The 24,200-nt window shown below is 37.7% G+C and overlaps 1 protein-coding gene across 8 annotated transcripts in view; it reads right to left on the bottom strand.

The window, feature by feature from the left end:
* Positions 1 to 24,200, bottom strand: part of WDFY3 (WD repeat and FYVE domain containing 3) — a 131,267-nt gene that overhangs the window by 19,433 nt on the left and 87,634 nt on the right. For 3 of the 8 annotated variants that reach the window (XM_065736687.1, XM_065736694.1, XM_065736688.1), the window contains exons 28-45: positions 23,837 to 23,931; positions 21,985 to 22,105; positions 20,464 to 20,681; positions 17,479 to 17,714; positions 16,155 to 16,289; positions 14,744 to 14,935; positions 13,280 to 13,513; positions 11,488 to 11,587; positions 9,387 to 9,547; positions 8,527 to 8,756; positions 7,656 to 7,765; positions 6,640 to 6,822; positions 5,719 to 5,876; positions 4,450 to 4,527; positions 3,278 to 3,505; positions 2,463 to 2,516; positions 387 to 555; positions 12 to 175 (exon numbers count right to left, since the gene is read on the bottom strand). In XM_065736687.1, coding sequence (XP_065592759.1) covers positions 12 to 175; positions 387 to 555; positions 2,463 to 2,516; positions 3,278 to 3,505; positions 4,450 to 4,527; positions 5,719 to 5,876; positions 6,640 to 6,822; positions 7,656 to 7,765; positions 8,527 to 8,756; positions 9,387 to 9,547; positions 11,488 to 11,587; positions 13,280 to 13,513; positions 14,744 to 14,935; positions 16,155 to 16,289; positions 17,479 to 17,714; positions 20,464 to 20,681; positions 21,985 to 22,105; positions 23,837 to 23,931 — 2,866 coding nt within the window. The remainder of the gene's footprint in view (positions 1 to 11; positions 176 to 386; positions 556 to 2,462; positions 2,517 to 3,277; positions 3,506 to 4,449; positions 4,528 to 5,718; positions 5,877 to 6,639; positions 6,823 to 7,655; positions 7,766 to 8,526; positions 8,757 to 9,386; positions 9,548 to 11,487; positions 11,588 to 13,279; positions 13,514 to 14,743; positions 14,936 to 16,154; positions 16,290 to 17,478; positions 17,715 to 20,463; positions 20,682 to 21,984; positions 22,106 to 23,836; positions 23,932 to 24,200) is intronic. The other 5 variants (XM_065736695.1, XM_065736689.1, XM_065736690.1 and 2 more) reach the window with 4 other exon arrangements.

The raw sequence follows: 24,200 nt of genomic DNA, 5'->3' as shown, positions 1-24,200 counted from the left end.
GTACACAGTACCTTCTCTCCTTCTTCAAGAAGTCGAAGCAAAGTTGTATTGTCAGTCTTCTCCTCTTCATCAATCGAACTGCCCTCAACAATTTGATCTTGTGATTGTTCCTGGTTCTCATCATCTCCTCCATCAGGAGCAGAGCGAGATCGTTTCAGGGGAGGCTTCACAAGGCCTAGAGAAGCAGGATGAAGATTAAATTTAATAAAATGATAATTAAAAGATCACTGCAAAAAGCCTCTTCAACTTTAAGATTGCTGATCAAACTGCTAAGGCAGAAAACACTCCTACATGGTCCTTATGTTTATCTCAGTGCAAATGTAACAGAAAATATAAAGGCAGACAAATTTAAAGAAAATGGATCAGGACAGGAGAAGTGATCTAACCTTTGACTCTTGCAATTGTGTCCTCCCCATGTTCTGGCTCCTGCTGAGTGGTTTCACCCACTGTGTTTTCTTCTATGGTGTCCTGGAAGATGGCAGGGTTTCCAGATGCCAGGCGCATGTAGTACTCCTTACTGTCATAACTGATAGCCCTTCGGTAGCGAGCAGGTTTCTTAGAAATGAACACAATCACTTGGTCAGTCAACTCTTCTCACACATTTCAGGGACACAGGGCATGCCTACAATGTGCTCTGTGCATGTGCAGCGGTACATCAAAACATATGAAAACAAGGACTCCACGCTGGATCCAATCTAATTTACAGGGGAGCTATTCAGCTACTGAATTAACTGTGGGCTTGTGGAAATGCCTGCTGCTAAACCTAAGCACAGGGAGTACTGAGCATGGCTATTAAATGATGAACAACAGATGTCACAAAAGATGGTGGGATACTTTTGCTGAAGTCAGACAGATCAAAAGGACATTTTCTAACCTCTCAGTGCTCCCTGCAGTATATGTAGCTCATTCATTGGACAGCCAGCTGCAAAAACTAGACAGTGGTCTGAAGATGAAGTTGTTATTGACTGAAAGAGATGGGGACCTGAATTTAAGGCTCAAAAATAAACTACTTCAGTTTTTTTCTTTCATTAATACATATTTTGAAGGACCCCACGAAGGAAGGAAACTGGTATAAAAGGATCCATTTAGAATTCACCAATAATCATCTGTAATCACAATGGATTACGATGCATTTCATTATGGTGGTGGCAAGGTGTGGATTTTTCATTTAGCACGTTAATTCTTAGGTTCTTCATTTAACTTCAGAGGTAATGTTAGATGTGAGGACATTGTCAGAAACATCACTGCAGAGGCAAGCAGGGATAAGAGCTACTACAGAGCTAAGTATTTTTCTCACATTAAAACAAACTGCTGCACCTGGATGGAAGAAAACCCACTGATTTTATATTTCTATTGTACGTTTTCTTCTTCAAGAACTACTTAATCCAACACCTCTAGAAGGCTCCTTTTGTGGACACATTCAGCTCTTCAACACAGAAGAAAGTTTTTACTTTGTAACATAATTTTCCATTATCTTTGAAATTATATGGAGATAACTAAAAATATTACTGTGAGTCCACTGCTTTAAATTATGTGCTATTGCAGAATATCAATTCTCATTTCAATGTAGATTTTAACTTGTTCTCTTATGCAGTAGTAACTGGAAATACATACAGTGTAATTTTCTTTTTTTTTTATCCATACAATTATGCAATGTGAAAACAAATGGCCCTTAAAAACAAATTAGCTCTATTACAAGTAGATGCTTGGTATGACTAGGTGATTAAGATTGGCAGCACGGAGATTCACTACTTCAGGTCAATTTGACTGCCTCAAAACTCAAAGATGCAAGTCATTGTGATTTAATTTGCATGTTTATACTCAACTAAGCCTTTGCTCCTTTAACACATCAGTGGTAACTATTGACGCAGCGTAACATGGAAACACCCGCAGAGCAGCCAGTTACAAACAGTTCTGTTATTTTTAAGGTAGGATTCATATTTTGAAAAGTGTAAATACCACACAGAAAAGTGAGGATTTTAAGGAAAAAAAATTGTCTGCAGTGCTAACAAAAATAGATCTTTTTCAGCCCACAGTCAAAAAGGGGAAAGAAAAACCTGCTCGGCAGACCCTCTACAAATAAACATTCATTTTCCTAGCAGGTGCCTCCCACCAATCATGTTGCCCATTACTAAACATTTTCCATAGACCATTAGTTCAGACCCGAAGCCACAACTGTGTAGACAGTGAGAACAGTGACAGCACAGCCCAACACAGCCTGTTAGTGTGCAGCAAAGAAGGGAAGAGCTACAGAAAGTTGTATTTAGGTGAAGGCTGAGGAGAGCACAGTAAAGTCCTTTAATGTGAATACTGAAAACAACATCTTTAGGCCTGGAAATGTATACTGAAAGAGCAAGTTGAAAGCCAAAAGTAGAAGCCTTGTTAAGATTGCTCAACATGCAGGAGAAACAAAAAGTTGTATTTATTTGACATTCTTTCAGTCAGTGTATTTGTGTCTTTACCTTTTGAGGAACGGTATCATCAGCTGTCTCAGGAAGGCTACTTGAGAAGTCAGACTGAAAACAGGGCATTAAGTATATGCATCAGAAAAAGAACACTCGTGAGAACAAGGCATGATGCTCTCCATTGTGTGTGAACTTAACCGTCACTAGAGCTATTCTGCATCTGATTCCAAGTAGACAAACATGCCTAACGTGTAATGCTGGCTATATAATGTTTTTTGTTCACACATCTTAAGTACCTTAACACTCATTTTTGATTAGAGAAAAAAAAAAGAAAATGTTGCATGCTCCATTCCTTAAAAGCAAATAGGAACTAATTGCCAAGCTTTCAAAGGCCACGTGCATTTCAGCCTAAGTGGCCCATGCTCATAGACACAGACTTTCACTGAAAGCACTCCCAAATCAATGTCCATAGGCCTGCTTGTTTTTTTCATTTCTTCAGGTATGTTTTAAGTGTTTTTTAGCACTAGAATTAATTTTAGCACCTAGAATTCAGACAGAAATCTCCCATCCATAAGCATGGCATTTTATGGCCTCCTGCTGCTAGTGAAGATGCCTCTGCTGCTTGCCAGCATGTGCACACCACATCATGTTTTGGAACAGGCAGAGGTCTCAAATTAACTCAATTTTTAGCTGTGAGAGGTCTAGTCTATTCCCTAATCATACTGTGATTAGGGAAAAACTGGACCTTACCAATCGTTTAGGCTGGTAAACCAACAGAGTAAAATATGCTTCTTAAGAGCCACTTTAAAAAAAATAAGTTAATTTTACAACAGGGCATAAAATTTCTCACAACAGAATTTTGAATTACTTACCAGCAAGTTTGTTTCTTGCTCAGCTTCAGGCATGTAGGGATACTGAGTGTAGAACATGTCATTTCGCACCATCTTCTTCCTCATTCGGCACGGCCCCTCAGTCATCTCCAACATCCACTTGTCAAGATGGGAACCAATGGGAGGACCCCACAAACCTCGCTCTCGTAGTAACTCATATTCAATTTGAGACCACTCTTCTGACACATATTTTAATGCATTCTGTTGACGCTGGATATAAAAATGTTTGTACGAAGCATTAAAAGCTACGTCTTTAGGCCTGTATCCGATATGAGCAGATATTTTCACTACACTACAGAAAGCCTTGTAACTGAAATTTCTAATAACTTTAAAGAAATACTCATTAGAGCAACACACTCTAATGAGATTTCCAGTCTCAGCTACCATTAAAAAAAAATCAAGGTTCATACTGTAATCCTCTAAGCAGAAGAGGAAAAAGAGGATAAACAAGCTCTGCTTTTGGCTTTAATCTGAAACTGAATGTATTTGTAAATAGCAAATATGAACATACACAACATTAATATATTGATTTTGAAAAAGGATTTTAGGAATTTTGGATTGTTTTCCTACCAACACTTCAACAGATGAGAAAGATTAAATGAAGCAAAGCTAATCCGGTGGATTTTTGCTGGTAGCTTTCAATAACTGATTCCTGCAGAAACATTCAGCAGCTATAGTGAACTAAGGGATTTTAGGGGCGCTTAGAACAAAATTTAGGGTGCAATGATTTTTTTCTTGAAGTCACAGAACAGCTATGTTCTTTTGTCACATGAGTAGGATAAGGTATCATAAAACCATTTTTGTGCTACTATGAAAGTAGTCTTTGCATATAATGTTTCATGATTTCATTGTCTTTTTTCAAGAATCTACTGTAGTATTTTGAATAAAGAAAAGGGATAATAACATGAGGGCTTTCTAAAGCAGCATAAAAAACCTTTAAGATTTAACTTAGGTAGTACTGCTGCAACAAGATCAAGATGAATTTTCCTCATTTATTTGACTGGATTAAGAAACCATCCTTAAAATAACAACCGTTATCTATACATAGAAGCATGTCACCCTTCTGATACTTTATAAGCTACAAAGTGAGAAACAGGATCTGTACTCTCTAATATGTCAAAAATATCAGTTTGGGGTAATTCTCTGAACCATACCTCCTGATATTCTTTATACTGCATATCAACGAGGTCACGAACCACTGCAATGTGAGTGAACATCCACTGGGAAATTTCCTAATAGAAAGATAAGGAGAGAGAAACAGTCTTCATAGAAACAAGTTATGGAAAGACTATAAATGAATAACCCTAACTTGCTCACAAAAACTATCTTAAGCTATATGGACTAATTTCAAACTACTGCATGCAACTGTATTGTCAAGGTTGTTTCAAGGTTTGGCTTTATACTGATGCTCTTGTGGTTTTTTTTTTTGTTGTTGTTTGGTTGGTTGGTTTTTTGTTGTTGTTGTTTTTATGGCAGCAAACTTATGTACTGGGATATCCTTTAAGAGAAGCAGGCAAACATTTGCTAAGTATTGAAAGCACATGGTCCAGAACATTCCCAAATAGCTATAAGAGGTGTTAGCTGAGAAATATTACTACTATTCTCCACTTTCTAGTAATGTTTTGTAGATGCTGACCAAATTTGATGGAAAACCTAGCTGCATCCATCCACCTGCTTTCACTTTGCTCTCTGCAATGATGTGTCCAGTAACAGATGCCTTCTGCTGAGCTTGGGGATTTCTTCCTTTTCACTTTAATGTGTGTGACTGTTCACCAGGAAAATGACTGAGAATGCTGAGAATTTTTTTATTAAATCAAAGCCAGTGCATAACTCCCAGATGAACAAGTGAACTGGCGAGCTTCTTTTCTATTTACACAGGACACAGCTCCTGATAAAGACAATAAGAGTTACACATTTCCCTATGGCAGGAACATATCTGCCTCCCACGATCTGTCTCCTCATTGCTTTACATGCTTATTGCAATAAGAACTCAATTAAAAAAATGTTCAGATCCCTCTTTCCTTTATTTTCTATGTCCCAGATATTTTATATGAAGTCTTCACAATATCCCATCAGGTCCTGTCCTACTGAGAGTACGCAGTTTTTCTCTACCAGTGTCACTTTCTAGACAAGCAAATACTATTACAAACTGGTGCGGCAATCTGAAATTAAGACCCAGTTAACCAAAGCAATTGAGCAGCCCTTCCAAAACCAGAGAGCTTAAACTCTCGATTTACTGTCCTAGATAGGCAGATACACCTGCTGGATTAGGCCACACAAAAGCAAGAACAGACACTCTCAGCATTCAGCAAGGGGAAAACCAAGCACAAGTTATCACCTCACACCCTGAGAGACACTTCGTATTTCAGTATTTACCATATACTCCAAACAGACAGTGTTGGATTTGAGACTGCACAACTTACCTGTGTAGAGAGATTGTGTTTGTTGAGTCCACTCTCCTTTCGGTTTCTCCTGGAGCCTGTTAGCTTGGAAAGGCCAAACCCACTGCTGACTCGTGAAAGCTTGGACTGTGTGCTTGGAACCAAGGCCTCCCCTCTACTTATGCACTTCTTCTCATGGGCTGAAAAACAAGGATTTTGTGTGTCAGATTTTTTGTGTGTTTTTTACTCTTCTTGTTGTCACTGGCATTTCACTAAATAGAGTAACAATTTATATTGTTCCCATAAACTCTGTGTGCTTGTCTGAATGATGTGTTGTTTTGTTTTGTTTTGTTTTTTTTAAGGAAGGAGTTGATTTTGTTGTTGTCATTGTTGCATTGCTGTTGTTTTTAAAAGGACAGGTTCCCAAGAGAAACCTTTGTATGTTTTGCACTTTAAAAAGGCTTAACAGATCTGTGACTCCTTTCAACAATTACCAAAATAGAGTTCTGTGAGCATAAATTGTCACCTACTATCCCTCCAAACACCAATTAGTTCCAGTTTCCCTGAACTACATCCCTTAAAGATGACGAGGATATTCCAAAGGAGAGAGACAGTACCTATAGAAATCCAACCCTGAGAAAGGCACAACAGCTCATCAAAAGGAGCATTCTAGAAAAGGCAAAGAAGTGAACCAGCCCACCACCACTGCAATTCGTAAGACACTCTTTCGTATATGCTCACACATAAACACAAGAAGCCATTATGATCAGCATAAGAATTGAATAAAGGTCCCAGCGTAAGTAATTTCCTACACGCAGTGCTGTTTCTGAATTAGAGATATTAAACTTCAACAATGTATTTACCAACACACAAAAGGTAAGCCCATATGAAAACATCCAATGCATGTGGTTCACTTTGGGGAAAGCTGCTAATCAGAACAGGTAAATCTTCAACTGCACTTACCCAAATGATTTTGCCAACACTTTAAACTTGCTTCCTCAATTAAAGGTCTTGCAACAGTTATATCCACTTGGCCACGGTCATTGACAGGCAGCGTCACTTTGAAAACTTCTTCTAAAACCTGTTTTTTACTGTGAATCAGTTCTGTCCACACTCTGTTTATGGCTTTTAAAAGAAGCTGGCGACCTGCAGAGATACAAGACCACAAAGAGCAAGTTCTCTACAGTGCTTACTGAACTGGTACTTCAACAGCAGACAGAATAAACTAAGCAACTGCACTCAAGGTTCTTCCCTTCCTCCTTGATTTCTGAAATGCCTTTAACTAGGCTTGGGGGTTTTTTTGTTTGTTTGTTTTTGTCTTTCATATGATGCCGGAAAGTATCTGAAGTGTGATTTTTACAATTTTTCCTCTGTGAATCTGAAACATCAGCTCCAATTAGTCCTGATTCCTCTCCAACAGTCAAGCATACATTATCAAAATCAGATTAAAAAGAAGCTTAAAGATTACATGTTTATATACACAGTTTCATATACAAATTACTTCTTTTTGTCTGACTGCACTAATACACACATGCATAAATATTAACATAAGAAGAACAAAACTACAATCCTTTTTCCCCCCCACAGACAGTGAATAAATTTCCCATGAGAGAAAGATCCTAACGATATTTTACACCCTATATTAGTTATGTCTTAACTGTGCCCTTGTAAGATTCAGCTTATAGAGAAGCACACTTAAAATGAGCCATTTATGTCGCATTCAATTCTGTTCATATAAAGTGGTGTTTCTAATTCTAGTGCATGTCCAGCAAAAAAATGAGGAGCACTTGCTATTTTTACAGAACAGAATTCACCCTGGTTTTATTTGTCTTGGTGTTCAAACTGTTTTGAAGGTTTTTTCTTTGTTGTTCTTACACGTACACACGCTCCTGTCCAATGAATAAAGGGAGTAAAAGACTACTGATGTCAATAAAGAAGCACCATTAGAAGACATCTGTGGCTTGATCACTTACGGTTACCTTCACTGACATCTTGATTGTAGACTCCATCTGGTTCTATATCAGAAGGGATCATAATGTGCCAAGTTGTCATCCTGGCTTCTGCCTCCAATCCAAACCCATCAACATTGCTAGAAATACACAATGAATTAAGAACCAGAAACAAATACAAACTAAAACACTTGATTCCCAACAAATGAAGCACAAAGATGTGTGCTGCTACAGGAACACACTGAGTCCACTTCAGTCAGAAAGTGAACTGAATGTTTTTGAAAAAGGGTATGATATATACAGCGATGTAACTAGAGGAAGCAGAAATTGTTGAAGAAACACAGTGTGGCCAAGGCCATCAATGGAGACCATTAGGGTTTATGCTGATGATACTTCCCAAATGACTTTGGATAAGACTCAAAACCCACAACTTTTTGGAAAGAAAAATGGAAATGCCAGTCAGGCATTTGGAGCAAAGCAGACAAAGGGTGTTTATCAGCTTATGTTACATCCACCTGGTTTTATTCCCGACTAGACTTACTCAAACATCCAACTACTAAGATAAAAAATACATACTAAATGACTCTATAGACAGCAAATCTTGTGACAGATCTTCTGACAATTACTTAGCACCAGCATTTCTTTCTGCCTTGAAAAAGCATAATAGTGTCAAAATGTAATAACAAAATGGTTAAACATCTATTATTTTAAAATACCTCTATAAGAAAAAGTAAGACTGCTCCTTAAACCTGAGCTCTTCAAGTATCATTTCATTTAAATGAATCATTTCAGTTTCCTTGCATTTCACTGGCTTTAAAGTTACAAATTGTCATCAACATTTTGCTTATTTGTTCACAAGGCAAGTCCAATTCTAAAATAAACTTCTATCTGAGATACTTACCTTCCCACATGCAGATTAATCAAGCAGTGAGCTAGACAGCTGATGAACTCTTGATCATGATTTCCAGGTCCCAAAATTAAGTTTCTGTTCACAGTGAGGACCCTCAAGGAATCAAGGAGAGCCACTTGCTGAGGAACAGTTTTGTGTGCTCTTGAGAACTGATACAAGATAGTTCTGTTCAGGCAGTGATAAATAGCATCCAGCGATAGTCCCTGAGATCTTCTTTTTGACTGATGGAAAAGTAAGAAATAAAACAAAATAATATCATCAGATGGCAGCAGATAAACCAATTTACAGGTAGGTAGTCTTCCCACACGTTGACTCATGCTGATTCGTCAATATCAGTAGCATCAGTTCCAGAGATCTTAAGAGCCAAAATTATATCAGTGCATGATAATACATTTAAGATTTCAACACCTACAAATATCTGCCTACTGTTATTTTCTCTGATTTCCAAAAGGAGAAGTCTTCAACAGTTTCCAATAGCAGAACAGGAGGAAGCTTTCAAAATATCTTCCAAGGTAAATTTAGGAAGCTTTCTGGGGATTTCAAAAACAGTTTCATCTGAAAGCAGTTTTAACTCAACTGCCCCACAATAAAGTACTGCACACTAACAAAATGTGCTAGAAAAGCTCAGTAAAGAGTGAAAGAAAAGAACACACTTCTGTGCTGACTAGAGTAAGGCTAGTAGCATGTAAACAATTAAAAAACACTTTGAGTCTTACCTATCTAGGCTGTACAATTAGCATGCAAAAAGCCTCATCCAAATAGTATGCAGGCTGCCCAGAGATGTCACTGTAGATTTTAATTTCAATTGTAAAAATGGCTTTTCAAGTCGGCTAATAAGAGAACACTGTTACCTGTGCAATTAGCTGGATTATGAATTCCACAAGAAGTTTGGATTCTTTGTTGAACATGCCCTGCCAAAGCTTATCTACCACACGCTGTGTAAAATAAAATACATTGTTCACCAGCACTTGGTAGCTTCCTCCACTCGTTATAGGCAGAGATGCATCTTCACCTAGATAACAGCGCAATAAAGCATTCTCCATTAAAAAAGAATAAATACGAATAAATATATAGAGATTAGTTTGTTGTGCTTTCTGGACTTCTGTAAAAGGGAAACAAGGACTTGGATGGTCAAAGAAAAGCTAGAAGCTGCAGTTTACCTATAGTGAATGCGCAAGTGATTGCTTGAAATCAAGAGCGGTAAGGACACAATGAGAGGGACAGGGCACACACTAAACTCCCACAGCAATCCTAGAAAACCCAGCATCCAGCTTGATACTTCTCTAGCCTACAGCAGCTATCAAAAATGAAAAGGATTGATGTGGAATTACAACCCAGAATGCTTACTGGAACAGAGTAGATCATGCAAAAAACAGGGTGAAAAACAAAAGTCACTGTGGATACTGCTGGTGATTCATTCTTACTGATGGGAGAGGTGTGCTGACCAGTAACACTTTCTAAGTTTCCTTTCTGCATTAATGTCTAGCAGTAGACTAAAACAGCACTTGAGACTCTACTCAAGATAGACTGTTGTTGCATTTTAGTTGACTCTATCGCCAGCAACAGATGCTGCATAAAGTCATGATACAGAATACTGATAAAACCAGGACAACTGTCCTTCACACGTGGGTACATGCAATCCTTAATTTGAGAATCATCACCTGGATTGTCACTTGCACAAGATGCCATGAAACTCTGTTCTGGTGCATAACAGTTCCACAGAACAAACTGTGCAATGATCCTGAGCTACCAGATATATTCCAGTGAATAAACTGATCTCACATACCACAGTGGCACAAAAGAAAAAAAAGAAGACATACCTGTACCTGATCAACTAACAAGAATTCTTCTGCCAAGTTGTTTACTTTATTTAAACATCAAGACTATCATACTTACTAAAAAGAACCTTACAGAGAATACAGGACTCAAAAACAAATGCTTATGTAGGTTCTTTCTCTGGGACAAAAATAGACTGCTACAGCTTATGATGATTCAACGATCTCAGCAGGGCATACATCCACAATCTCCTGACACAGTTTCTCATTCAGAGATAAATATACCCAAAGGCATACATATATTCTAGAGTTGACAAGAAACGATACTCCTGTGACCCTGAGACATCACATTAAAGCATGGTGCTTCCTTTCATTTGAGCTGAACGTGTGCAGAATGTACCTATAGCATCTTAAAATTACTTACTTTTTTAAAAATGTAAGTAACTTTTAAAAAATATCTTGAAATAATAAGCGATACCAGCTGGCATCACTTCTCACTCACTGCGCTTCGCTCAAGAAAGCTGGGAGTTGATGGGAATCAGTTGTATACGTCTGCCCAGATACAGTGAAAAATGCACAGTACAAATGCTCCCCAAAACCATCAGTAAGCACAAATTTTGCTGGAAATTTCTTTACATTTATTAATTTGCTGCCCCATCTGCACAGACAGCAACAAATCACATCACACACGGAAGAAGATGGCCATAACTCCAAAAAGAAAGAAAAAAAAAAAGATAGCTCTTAAAAACTGAAGTCCCACTCATAATAAATGAACAAAAGCTCCAGAACATCTTCCAAGGCAAGAAGGACAAAATAGATGGCACTGGGAAAGCAAGGCCTAGCTTTATTTCATTTTGACAGGACTGAAATTTGTCTGGCTTACATACTCAAAGGGTTCATCCTCCATACTTTCTTCCTCTAACTTCTATTTTACAACTTTGGCACAATCAAGATCAAGAGGGACCATAAAAGCTAGGCAATACCATTTACACATCAAGGAAAGAAAAGGGCAGAATAAGAATACTGAGCTCAGGATTTTCTATGATTCTAAAAGAGAGATAAAGGTATTCAACTTGTAACAGACAAGGATATCAATAAAGAAAAATAATTCTTAAAAACAAAATCATAAATTTTCCCTTAACTCAGATAGATTGAGAATTAAACACTGTTATATTACCCAATAAAACATCGGCTGCAAGTAAGTGGTCCATCACGCTATCCAAAACATAGGTCTGAAACTCCTTTTGCTGTGTTCGTGTTGATCTTTCAGGGGAAGCCTGATTCAAGAAATGCAATGAAAAGATAATGAATGTCACTGAGGTAACCAGAAGGGAGAAGGGGTGTTCTAGGTGAGTTTTCATTTTTCCTCTCTCACAAACTTTATCTGAAAACTTAGGAATGAGCATCAAATATACATCAGCTGTAAGCAATTTTATGGAGCGAGCACTACTCCAATTTAAATCCAGTAAATGCATCTTCTGCCAAGATGCCAATACATCTTCTATTTCTTCCATAATAGGAAATGGAAGAGAACACTCTCCTAAAACATGCACCAATTTGTAACTGATCATATGGTTCAGCTGTGATCTCCTCAGCTCACATAATGACTCCATTCCTAAAACAAAAGACAGATCAAACATCTAAATTCATCATCTCTGCTGTGTGGGCTTTTGTGTATCACTACATCAGTTTTGATACAGTCACATAATAGATGGATGCACCAAATCTTGATTTCCTTTGCACTTCCACAACACCTTACCATATCTACTAAATGCTCCAACCAACATTTTAATGGTTTTTAAGGCTAATTAATTAAGCCTGCTTCATTTTGCACTCTCAGCAGCGCACACATAGGCAGCATGCTTTTTATGAGGGACTAGTAACAAACACTGACAAGTTGCAACAGGTTAAAACAGAAGTAAAGTAATCAGAACAGGCGGACACGGCATCAAATATTATGTAATATAATACGTGATATTTACGTAAAGTTGCACCACTTGATGGTTTATTTTTTGCTTTACAACAGCAAAGAGATGCCCAGCTACCTCAGGAAACGTGTTAGGGGATCATAAGCACACTCCAAATTCCAGCAACTGCTGAAGCAATCAGGGAGACACAGCAGCAGTGGGATGAGGTAACAAGTAGTTAGGGGCTGAGGGAGAATGTGAATTGAGGTGAACTAAATGTTTCAAAATACACTGTATGAAGACGGTGTGGATATATCAGAGCAGTTAAACTCCTCATTGCCTGCCTAACCATTAACAGAAGGCTGCACTGCACAGCTGTTACAAACCTGAAGAGAGAATTTTTGCAAGATGATACAGTTACTCTCAATTTTTATAGCATATGGCACCAGATGTCCTGCCACTTTTTTTTTTTTCCTTTTATCTAGTATGAATAAAACGGAGCACTTAATATTTCTTTTGGGATTTGTAAGGATTTTACATTTTGAGCAAAACCAATACAGTTGCACAGGCTAATGGATGTATAACAACTTAATCATACTCTGCATAATAGAATTTAAAGAAAGCTACCACAACTCTTGCTCACTGCTGAGTATCTACTGCTGCAAGCCTCTTCCTCAATCACCAGATAAAAGGAGTTACTGGCCCAGATGCCAAAAAACAAGGTTAAAGAGCCCACAAACAAAACTGATAGTAGGAGAGAAGTGAACATAACAAGAAAATATTCCATAAATAACATGAGGATTTTTTGCTCAGGCATTTAAGGGCGTCACTAACACGTAAATGTCATGGCAAGGAAACAAAATCCAGAAGGCATTCTAAAAGAGACTGAAAAAATCCTTCTGATGTTTGCTTTCTTAGCTTTTCCAAGGTGTTAAACAATTTTTGAGATAATAACATTCTTTTTTCTGTATCTCTTACTTAATGACAATTTCCAAGATTCTACTGAATGCCATACAAATAGAAACAAGAGTCACAGTAAATGCAAGTCAAAATTAACTTTACCTCTAGCAGAAGATCCACTAGCGGAGTTTGTTTGCTGGCTGGTGTGAGACACAAGTTATCAATTATCAGCACACGCATGAAGTCAAACACAAACTTCTTGGCAGGATGATTTGTTAGGTATGTCTTGGTGCCAACATTGCAGTATTCTGACTGGCTCCTGTTCATGCCAGAATCAGCTGCAAAAGCTTTGAATTCTTCAGCTGGGGACCCAACCTCATCATCAAGATCAGTGACCTGTGAAAAATAGCATGTCAAAGCTCCAGATTAGAGCAAATTAACAGGAGTCACTCCAGTCCTCTATTCTCCACTTGTCATTTCAAGGTTATACATTTCATATCTCAAAACTTGTTTTTGGGGGGATTTTTTTTTTTCCCGCAATATTATTGTGTTCAGGATCAGGTCCAACAGGCAAAGAATCCAAATTCTAGTTTCTGACTGACAGGGAAAAAAGGTCAGCAAAGGCTGGCATGAATTACCTGAGCTAGAGGCCATATTTCATATGAATGATATCTATGAACAAGAATTTCTTGGGTAACTTCTACATTGCAAAAATGTATATTCTCATTGCAAAAAAAAAAAAAAAAGAAAAGAAAAAACAAAAAGACCCAAATGTTTTGAAAAAGTTATTAACTAAAGAATTAAAGGTACTTGGCACTTAAAGAATGGCCCAGATGCAAGGGTCTTCTATACACGTGAATGCCAAGTCAGCATTACCAAGATTCCTAGTATCCACTTCAAGTTAAATGTAAAAGAAAAATAAATAATCTGAATGTCTTCATTAGACTCAGCAACATCTATGTGCATGAAGTTTATTGTATCTTATTCTAGTTACAGCATCTGCCAACCTGTAACCTAATTATTCTTCCATGTTCTTCGTGTAATTATATGTTGGCTAACAATAGCGTTGTTTCCTTTCAAGCTCTAGAAACAGAACAATTTATAAATAACAATTAGCTCAAAGAATACATAAATTAACACCTTGTAATATTTTCTGCTTCAGGCAGCGACGCAATGGAAAATGGATTCAAACACTATCCTAGCTACAGCTCAGCAGTTCCACATTAGACAAGAATATTGTTTTGTGGTTAAGCCACAGAAGAAGAGAAGGGAAGAAGCAGTCTAAGATTCTACTACATCCTCCAGAACGTAAAGGAGAAGCTGAGCCAGTATTTTTCCTATTGTAAATCTGAGTTAACTTGATTCTTGTATGTGAAAGAATCAGCCCACTAGAAAAAAAGTAAGTTGTGTACGTTACCTCTAAAATACAGTTTCAGATGTTACTGTGCAGTACCTGCCTTTTGGTTGAACATTTTCTGTTTCAAAATGTATGTACAAATTTTTCAGTCCAGTCTTCAAAACCATCAACGTCTGAATTGCAAGTAGAGCTTTATCTTCATAAGGCTTATAATTGATAAAACCTCAGAAAGTGCATTTGTGGGAAAAAGAACAGAAAATCCAACTCACTGAGTTTCCTACCATCTCAGAGTAAGGTCGTATGTTGAAAGGAAACACAGTTGCTGCCAGTGCACACAGGAACTCTGGGCTCATCCACAAGGAAACAAGGTCTGGCACATTGTGATACAAATAGCGAAAGAACTGCATCAAGGTGACAGGATATTCTCGAAGCCAAGAGCCTTCCTCCTCAGACTGCCAGGGCTGGTTTGAAAAACAAACAGTACGTTAAGGCAAATAAAGCTATTTGAAGAATACTCCTGTCAGAGAAGAGCTGTGGGAGAAGGAACGGTGTGGTCAGAAATGGGGAGCAATGCATCAAAAGTGGTCAAGCACTTGTCCAAACAGAGCAGAAACATGATGAAACACGATGCAGTGTCAATTAACAGATCATGTCAAAATGTATCAGATGTGCTGGAGCATGTGTCAGAACAGATGACCAAATAGGCATGCAGAGGTTATGTCTGAAGACATGGAGTCCTGATACCTGAACTAATAATGTCTGATCAAACATGAGACAGATGTGTGTTTGAGAACTTCACTAACCTGTGAGGAATGAGGCACCACATGTGACAAAATGCTTGGCTGCTGTGCAGGGCATGTGATGATGAACCACTGACCCCAACATGCGACCAAGCATGCAAACACACAAGTCTGACACACCAACTTGTAACAGGAACATGTACCCCAGCAGGTCACCAATATATGTTTTCTGGATACACGTGCTGGTCACATCAACACATGTGTAGCATGCAGCCAACACTTCCCAGTGCATTTTACAAACGTGTCACCTGCTTGGTCATTACATCTGAACAGGTGCTGCTTTTCAAACATTTCACAAGACCATTTTCAGCAAATAGCTTTAGGCCCCAGTTAATACAAAATTTTCCCATTTAGAATCCAACTATCACTACTATTGACATTAGATTAAAAAATGAAGAGAACAGACATTTTCTGGCAGTAAGTTCATTTCCTCTAGCACACAGCTATTAATAGGGGACTTCTCAGCATATGGAAGCTTCATGCACTAAATCAGCAACTATCAGAGCTCTGAGCAGATGGACTGGAGAGTCTCAAATATGATGTTAAGCAGGAAAAAAAAATCTGTTCTCTCTGCCGAGGGCATTTTATCCTTCTGTTTCCTGGTTCTGCTTTACTTGCAGCAAAATGCAAAGCTTAACCTTTTTGTGAAAAAGCAGTGCCAATTTTCTTGTCATTAATATTGCTACAGGTAACAAGAAACAAAATAAGACTGAATAACGCAGTGACAATGATGGGTTTTAATGCAAGTATTATGAGTTTAAATACTGGCTGGGTTTGTCATGACAGTAACTAAAACTACACCTTCCCAATTTGGCTTTTGACCATATGGTGGACTCAAGCAATTTTTTTGTTCAAATAAATGCAGAATACTTATGCTTACTGAATTCAGCATGCTCCTCAGCATTCCCAACAGCAAGAAGGCAGCTTCTGTGCAAACACTATGTACTGAAGAGGTAACAGTGCCACAAGAGGCAGGAACTCCAAATATGAATGTCCAAATAGAATCTAAATCAAACTATAAGGGACAAAAGAAAAGAAAGACACAAAGTAAATCCTTTCTGCAGTGCAATTCAGTACTACTTTATATCATACCTACGACTTCCATTTGACATTATCTAAATAATAAAGGTTATGGAATGTAAAAAGATTAATCCCCCAGAAATTCGTAGGGAGATCACGTGCCATGAGGCACTGAAGAAAATTCTTTCCAACCACAGAACAACATAACTACAGCTTTCTCCTTCTCCAACTATTTACACAATTTCTGAAATGAGATGTGCCACCACAAATGCTGCACAGTTGACTCATTTTACTTCAGTTATCTAGCAACAAATCTCGCTGAGTCCCACAGAAAAAAAAAAAAAAAAACATGAACAAAGCAAATATACTAAGCTATATTTTCCAGTAATAAATAAAAAAAAGCACTCAAAAATAAATAGACAAACTGCCCAAACTCTAGCATTCAGAACTCTACTGCAGAACATTATAGATAGCTGCATTTCATTAGTTTAACATCGCTGTATTTCAACACTATAAGCAGAGGATGAGCTTAATGACTCTGCAATAGCATAATGATGCATATGCTCTGAAGTATTCCTCTCCAGAAAACGTAGGCAGAATACTTTCTGATCTATGATTTTTACCTTCCATTTCCCATTGAGAATTGGATGCTGGCACTCCTGGTACCTGTTCTAAATGGATACTCTGTCAACCCGGAGCAGGCTTTTCTCCATAAAATATTACACTAAGGCTTCCTATTAATTTACATGCAAATAAAACAGGTTCCATATCAACCTGCTCAGAATGATAATACATTTTTCCTCTAAGAACTGTGATGTTTCCCTGAAAATACCATTTTTTTAAATAACTGCCTTGTTTCGTCTGTAACCCTGCAACCTAATCACAATAACTCCATACCACAATATCAACTCCTTATCACAATAACTCCCACTCTTACAAAAAAAAGTCATACCCCCTTCCACATCAACTTGACCCCAGAATGCCCAAGACAGAAACCAGCAGCAGCCCAGCCACAGCAGGCTGCCTTCCACATACTCCCACCGCACCTCATCCTCCCACTCCCAACACAGCACAAAAGAGGATGCATTGACTTCTCAGTCAGCTGCATGGGATCAGGGGTGTTAATCCATTATTTGTTTGACAACAAACAGAATTACACTTACAACCTACTAGGTAATCCCTACCTGTGAGCCCTGCTTACATCGGCTGCTGACGATGGGCGCACTGACCTGCAGGTTTTCAGGCAGCTCAGTGACAGGCTGCTGCAGGAAAAGGGCCATGAGGAGGAAATAGAGAGCAGGGACATTTGTGTGCTTGGGGAGAAGGGACTGCAGGACAGGGAAGCCTGGGAAGTGACACGCATCACGGTTAATCTCCCGGACTGTCGATCTTCCACCAGCACTCCTGCCAACATTGAACCCTGAGAGAAAGGAAAGCACAAAAGACAACATTGATAATAGGGAAACACCTGCGAAGCTCACACATCCAGTAGGGAGCTGCTTTGGCAGGGGGTTGGACTCGATGATCTCTAGGGGTCCCTTCCAACCCCTACAGTTCTGTGATTCTGTGAAGTGTGGTATCTCCCCAGAAATTTCACACTATAAAAACAAATGCTTGAATATGTACATACACACTCAGATCTGTATATATAGCAATAAGGAATCCAACCAATTAAATCCTTGCCACAGATCTGCACAAATTCTATCAGCAAGATCAAACAAAAATTAATCTCAGCTGGTGGCAGCAGAAATCTTTGAGTCAATGTTTTGTAATGCATCTAAAAAATACAGAGTATGAAAATCAAGACAGTTGTATAGGTTATTGTCATTTGACAAGAAGCAACAAAAAAAAAATCTCTTTGGCTACAGTGTAGCTTGGCATCAGTTAAAACGATACATACCAAAGTATGAAAAAAAGAACAACTCCACATATGTTCTTCAAACGTAATGACTGTAAATTCACATCTATTTCAGAACGATGATGTGATACATTATTGGACATTTAAAGAGAGTTCTGAATAAGAAATGGTCAACGGCCTAAACTGCTAATGGGTTTCAAACTTTAAGGCACGTACATGCAAATGTAAGGAAATTATTACACAAATACAGACTACAGATATATTTGTATACACAGATATAATTATAGATATTACTCAAAATACAGATCTGAGCCATTATAAGCCAAACAACAGATGCTGCAGTACAGTTTGCACATATAAGATGGTTTCTTAAAGACTGATTGCCAAATCTTTCCTAGTTCATTGCTGATGCGAAGCATCATCATAATATCATGAGAGATATGTTATGGGAAGCCACCATAAAGAGACTGAGTTCCCAGATAGCCAATCTGTGTGAAGAATAAGGTTGCACAAGGTACTCTGACAGAATTCAGAGAGAAAAGCACAACAACCTTGACCTTATATTTCAATGAATTGTATTAAAGTATGCTTTTCAGGAAAAGACCTACTTCAAAATGAAAACCAGTTCAAATTTTAACAACTATTTGCATATAATAATCAGGTTTAAAAAAGTCTTTAGTGAAGAAACAAATCATTTACAGCTTCAACACAGAGTAGTGGCTAACTTGCACAATCACCTTAGAAATGACAACTAAGCTGTATTAACAGTAATTACAACTGCCCTGATCTAAAGCCAGTTACAGCTCATGGGAAGACTGCCATTTAATTTCACTGCATTTGCATGAGGGTCAGATTGCTATCAATTTAGAAAACCACTGCTTTCATATTACTAAAAAACCAGACCCACTGAAAATAGGATATATCCCAATCAAGGTTACCAAATAAAATGCCTGCATATAACATATCAGAGGAAATAAAGTTAAAAGCTTGCATAAACTTGCATAACACATACATTACTTCTCTCTGAAGGGTGTCATTGCAATAGTGTTAACAGAAGAGGGGAGAAGTTATTCTTTATGACAACTTCACAAACCCCTAAAATAATACTGACTTTAATATCAGATACCATGTCTTGTTTTTCCTGAGAAACTCTATAGTGAGCATAGCTACTCAAGATCCAACAGTTAGGGGATGAAGAAGAAAAGAAATACTGAAATACTCCAAAATATATATATATATAAAAATAAAAATATATGTATATATTTTTATATATATTATATATATCTCCAACCTTGAAATACTGCTTTCTTGGTAGTTCTTTATGGCTGTGGCAAGTGGGCATTTATGACAGACTGGACATTCTGTTGAGATTTAATCTAGAATCTCAAACTTCACAGCAAACAACTAAACACCTTCAGCAAGCAGTGATGCATTCTATGCTTGTTATTTTTTTCCTTTTTTAAATATTGCTGTTAAGTCAAGAAGACTAAAAAAGGCACATTCTCATGCACATAAACTCTGGGAGTCCCCCTGTCTCATGTTGCACACCTTTAGAACAGTTTGTACACAGACTTCTGCCAGTAGAGCCAGGGCAAACAGCAAGGTACAAACTCTGTAATAACTTCCAGGGAATCAGAAGGTCAAAAGAATACCTCCACTGACCATTCACCAAAAACTAACATCCTTTACTTTAGCTCAGAGATAACTTATAGATCTAAAACCTTACACCATCCATTCCAGGTTCTGCAGGGTGATGGAAAACTCTGGTAAAGTTGGATAAATAAGGCTTTAAAAACCCCAAAATAAGCTTTAGTAGCAGCCAGGGGGCATACATGTGCTAAAGAAGGCACAACAGCAAGCTAAGCAGAAGAAGGGCAGAAATGAAGCTGTGCACACAGAAATTTCCCAGGTAGCACAAATCCAAACTGGCAATTCTAAGTTGCATAGAACACATTACGCAAAGCAGCACATGTTCAACAATGCATGATGCTGTAACTCATGCAACTAATATTTTTTTGTGAATCTTCATTTGCTTGAGTGTAGCATCTTGTGTGATGCCTTTGTGTTTAGCTCAGATGTGCTTGCTTATGGGACACAAATAACCATGCAGTGATACAAAACTGCAGCTCAGTCTCATGCAGATGAAAAGACTGAACTATAACAACATCTGTGCAATGTCAACTTCAGAGAACTGCTCCCTTTCACTTAGGAAATCTACTACTTCTCAGAAAAACAAAGGGCAACAGCATCTGACCAGAGCAGATCAAACAGTAATAGGAAGGATGCATCCACCAGAGTTTTCATACCATACCTAGCACAGTACCAATCTTATTGGTCAAGACAGAATCTGTTTGATCCAGCCAGCCTCCACCGCTGAGACCTTCCTTGAATTTAATAAGGATGGACTGATTACTCAGCATAACCACAAGAATTCGCATGGCAGCCGTGACCGTGGTGGAATGCAGATGTTCTTCCATGAACATCATAATCCAATCAAACCCCAGGGTCCTCACCAGTTCTTCACAAGCCCTAACAAAAGAGAAAAAAGGTCACACATTAAAGCATTTATTCTCCGACTAGATAGCATATGTCAGTATCCTCCACTACAAATTTCAAGACTGAAGAAAATTCAGATCAACCCAAGTATTTTCTGCATGCTTAGGTAGGTTAGCACACCTCTGAACAAGAAATGTTACTCTGCAACTCTCACTACAGAGAAACCCAGAGAGCAAGTCCAATTTTTGTTTAGGTAAAGGGAATAATTGAATATAGCTAACTCAGACTGTTCTGATAGGGAATTCACCAATTGCCATTTTTTATATGAAACATAGAGTGCTGACCTGAAAACATTTGTCAACCAACTGTTCTTCCTAATTACAATTTGTTGAGCCATACATGATATGGAGTTTTCACGTGTGTTTCTTTTTTTTTTTTTTTAGTAAAATGTTTTTGTTTTAAAAAATAATATTTAACCTATTTGTTTTACTAAGAGAAGAATTGCTTGGGAATATTTTAAGAAAATACTATCGTATAATTTCTACCTCTGAGAAACCCTTTTATTTATTTTTATTTTTTTTTAATCAGGATGGTTGAAAATTAACAACACACTCATGAACAAACTGGTATTCTAAGATTAACAGTTTTAACAGTGACCCTTACTACCGAAGCCATTTGATCTTCACCAAAATGAGAAATGGTTTATCTCACTTCTCTAAGAACACAAGCATTTTCTTTCAACAGATCACATTTTCACCATAGCCATGAATGACGTTAAAAACCAAAGCAGCTAGACATTCAAACTTCTTCCTGCTGTATCCTTCTCAATCATGGTTCTCAAATTTTTAACACTGACAGTTTTGTAAACACTGTTAATTCTTCAGGAAGTAAAACTAAGAATAAAGCAGCTCTCTTCCAGACCTAATATGTATGATACTCCCTTGTCAAGCATACGCTAATGTTTTTTTCTGTTGTTTCCATATCAAAGTATGTTTACACTGATTTATTTAACCATGTTCTTAAACTTCTTGTTTTTGAAAGATTCAAAACCAGAAAGTGAATGCAACAGCCAAAAAATGTGCAACTTACACCTTACTACATGCTTACTGCTATCATCATAGCACAACTGAGAAAAAAAAACTCATAAAACTCAAGAATCATGAGCTCTGTTTCTGCCAGCATACCCACATCTTATTCAGCAACGACTCTGTAAATCATTCAACAGTTCCTATAAAATTACACAATTTAACCAATAAATGGAGTACGTGCTGTGTAATTCTCTCCCTTCAAATTAGAAAATATTATCCTTGCTCTATCTCAGGTTCTTGGTACTTACTGCAAATTAACAGCTGTCTTTTCTTTGGAAGTATACAGAAGTTTCAGCAGGATATCTAAAAGCCTGTTCCGCAGTAGAATAAGATTAGCTGAAACAAGTCCTCCAAAATCATCCTCAGTTCCTAAACAGTAAGTACAAGAAAGTTTAAGCAAAATTAGACTTCTGGAACATGGTTTTTTAAAGGTGTAATCTCTGTACACAAATAAACTCAATCTGTTCCTACTCGGATCAAGAGAAAGCTGTACTACAGCACAGATAGCCTGATACACTTGATCTGTTACACACTGCTGACAAATGTGTGGTCCTTCCATTATTTTTTCACAAAGCATTTCTTGAGCTTTAAGGATGGACAGAAGGATATTGCACCTTCTCAGACAATTATCTAACTGAGGTGTTCTGCATTAGTTAAGGTACATGATATACAAAAAAAAGAAAAAGAAAAAATAAACTTGTAAAAGCTCACAACGGTTGGATAAACATTATGCATTCTATGGGATAAAAAATCAAAAATACTAAAAATCAAAAAAGGATACTTTCAAATTCCCTTGAAATGTAAGACATGGGAAGAATGATTAATTTCTTTTTCTTTCAAGTCAGATCTCTGAACTCCTCATCATTTGAAAAACAAGCTTACTGCAAAACGTGCCATTACACACAGCTCAAGATCAACTTCACTGCTATTTGTTGAATCCCTTTTGTACCTTACTATGTCAAAGGAGGAACAACTTTTCATAATATTACAAAAATGCGTACTTGAGGGGAGACATGCAAAAAAAACCCAAGACATTCTGTACACATTCTGTGCCGCAGTTTTGTGCATAAGCCACAAATAAGAAATCAAAGCACCTTTGAGGGCCACAATACAGCTTATCTGATGAAGACAGAAACCTAAAAATATGAAATCTGATGCCCTCCACCTCACGCTTCCCTCTCCATTCCTGTCCCAGAGCCATTCTACCCCATGGCTCTCCACTGCCTCAGGTAGACAAAAAGCAACACAAGCCCTGGGTAACCTGGAAAAAAACAACAGCAAACAGGGCCAGCCCATAGTGGAAACACAAATAGGGAACTCTCTCCTATATCCAGCTTTTTACTGACAAAAGCTGAAATGTCTTCGTCTTTGAGACTGCAATGAGAGAAAGTGTTCAGAAAGGAGAGATATGACGTGCAGTGAAAAATGTACAACTACCTAACTTTGATCTTTAGGAAAACAGACAAAGTTCACTGGGAAGTACAAATCCATCCCTGTTCCTACATACCACTATATTCCCAAGGGATACAGAAACAGCATCTTTGGGCACCCCTTTCAGATATTGGTTCAAATCCACCATATGCCTAAGTCTTTTCTCCGAGGGGAGACTGAGTAAAACTACAACAGTGTAAGTATATTTGCTTTATGAACTAAGGGCAGAAATGTTCTCAAAACTATTAAATGTAAGTATTACCGAAGGCTAAATATATATATATATATATATTTTAGGAGGGTAAAATAAAATCACCCTAGATTGCCTATTTTTTTTCCAGTTTCTTCACACATGGAGCGAAGAAGCATCTAGCACTTCCCTCTCTCTCCCATCCACATAATGAAGCAGAGATACACGATTAAAGATGCATGGAAACAGAAGGACAAAGATGCGGGGAAACAGAAGGACAAAGCGCAGCGTTAAGTGAAGAAAAAAAATTAAGAGCGTGTGGTTTTTGCACTGCTTTCTATGCAATACTAAATTAACCTCTTTCACAGTTACCTGACAACCATATTATAACAAAATGATACTGCTGTACATTTTAAGTATTTAAGCACAAAAGAGAAACTATTACTCTTCTACTGTTTCTAAGTCATGCAATAACTTACCACTGTCAAGCTTTTCTTCATTATTTATTTCCATGACTACAAACTTCTCACAGACTGCAAATGTAGGTAAAGTGGAAGAGATGAACTGTCCAAACCTTGATATACACAGAAAGAACACATGCATTGATATGACAGATGAACCCTCACCTATCAATAATTTACACCTAATGTAAAATCAGAACACTAGTGAAAGGACAATATGCAAAAACTCCCACATTTAGAGGCTGATAAAAACAGCCTAAATCTTAAGTTGTTAGCCAAAAAAACAAGTAATGTACATTAATAACTGGATTCTTGGCAGACAAATTTGCAGCTACAAGACTCAGAAAACTTGAATATTCAAGAAAGTGTGAAGATACCTCCA

The sequence above is a fragment of the Cyrtonyx montezumae genome, unplaced genomic scaffold (assembly GCF_038088225.1).
Source record: "Cyrtonyx montezumae isolate F1298 unplaced genomic scaffold, pur_monq_1.0 scaffold_2, whole genome shotgun sequence".
Taxonomy (NCBI): Eukaryota; Metazoa; Chordata; class Aves; order Galliformes; family Odontophoridae; genus Cyrtonyx; species Cyrtonyx montezumae.
This window is presented reverse-complemented; position numbering and strand designations above follow the sequence as displayed.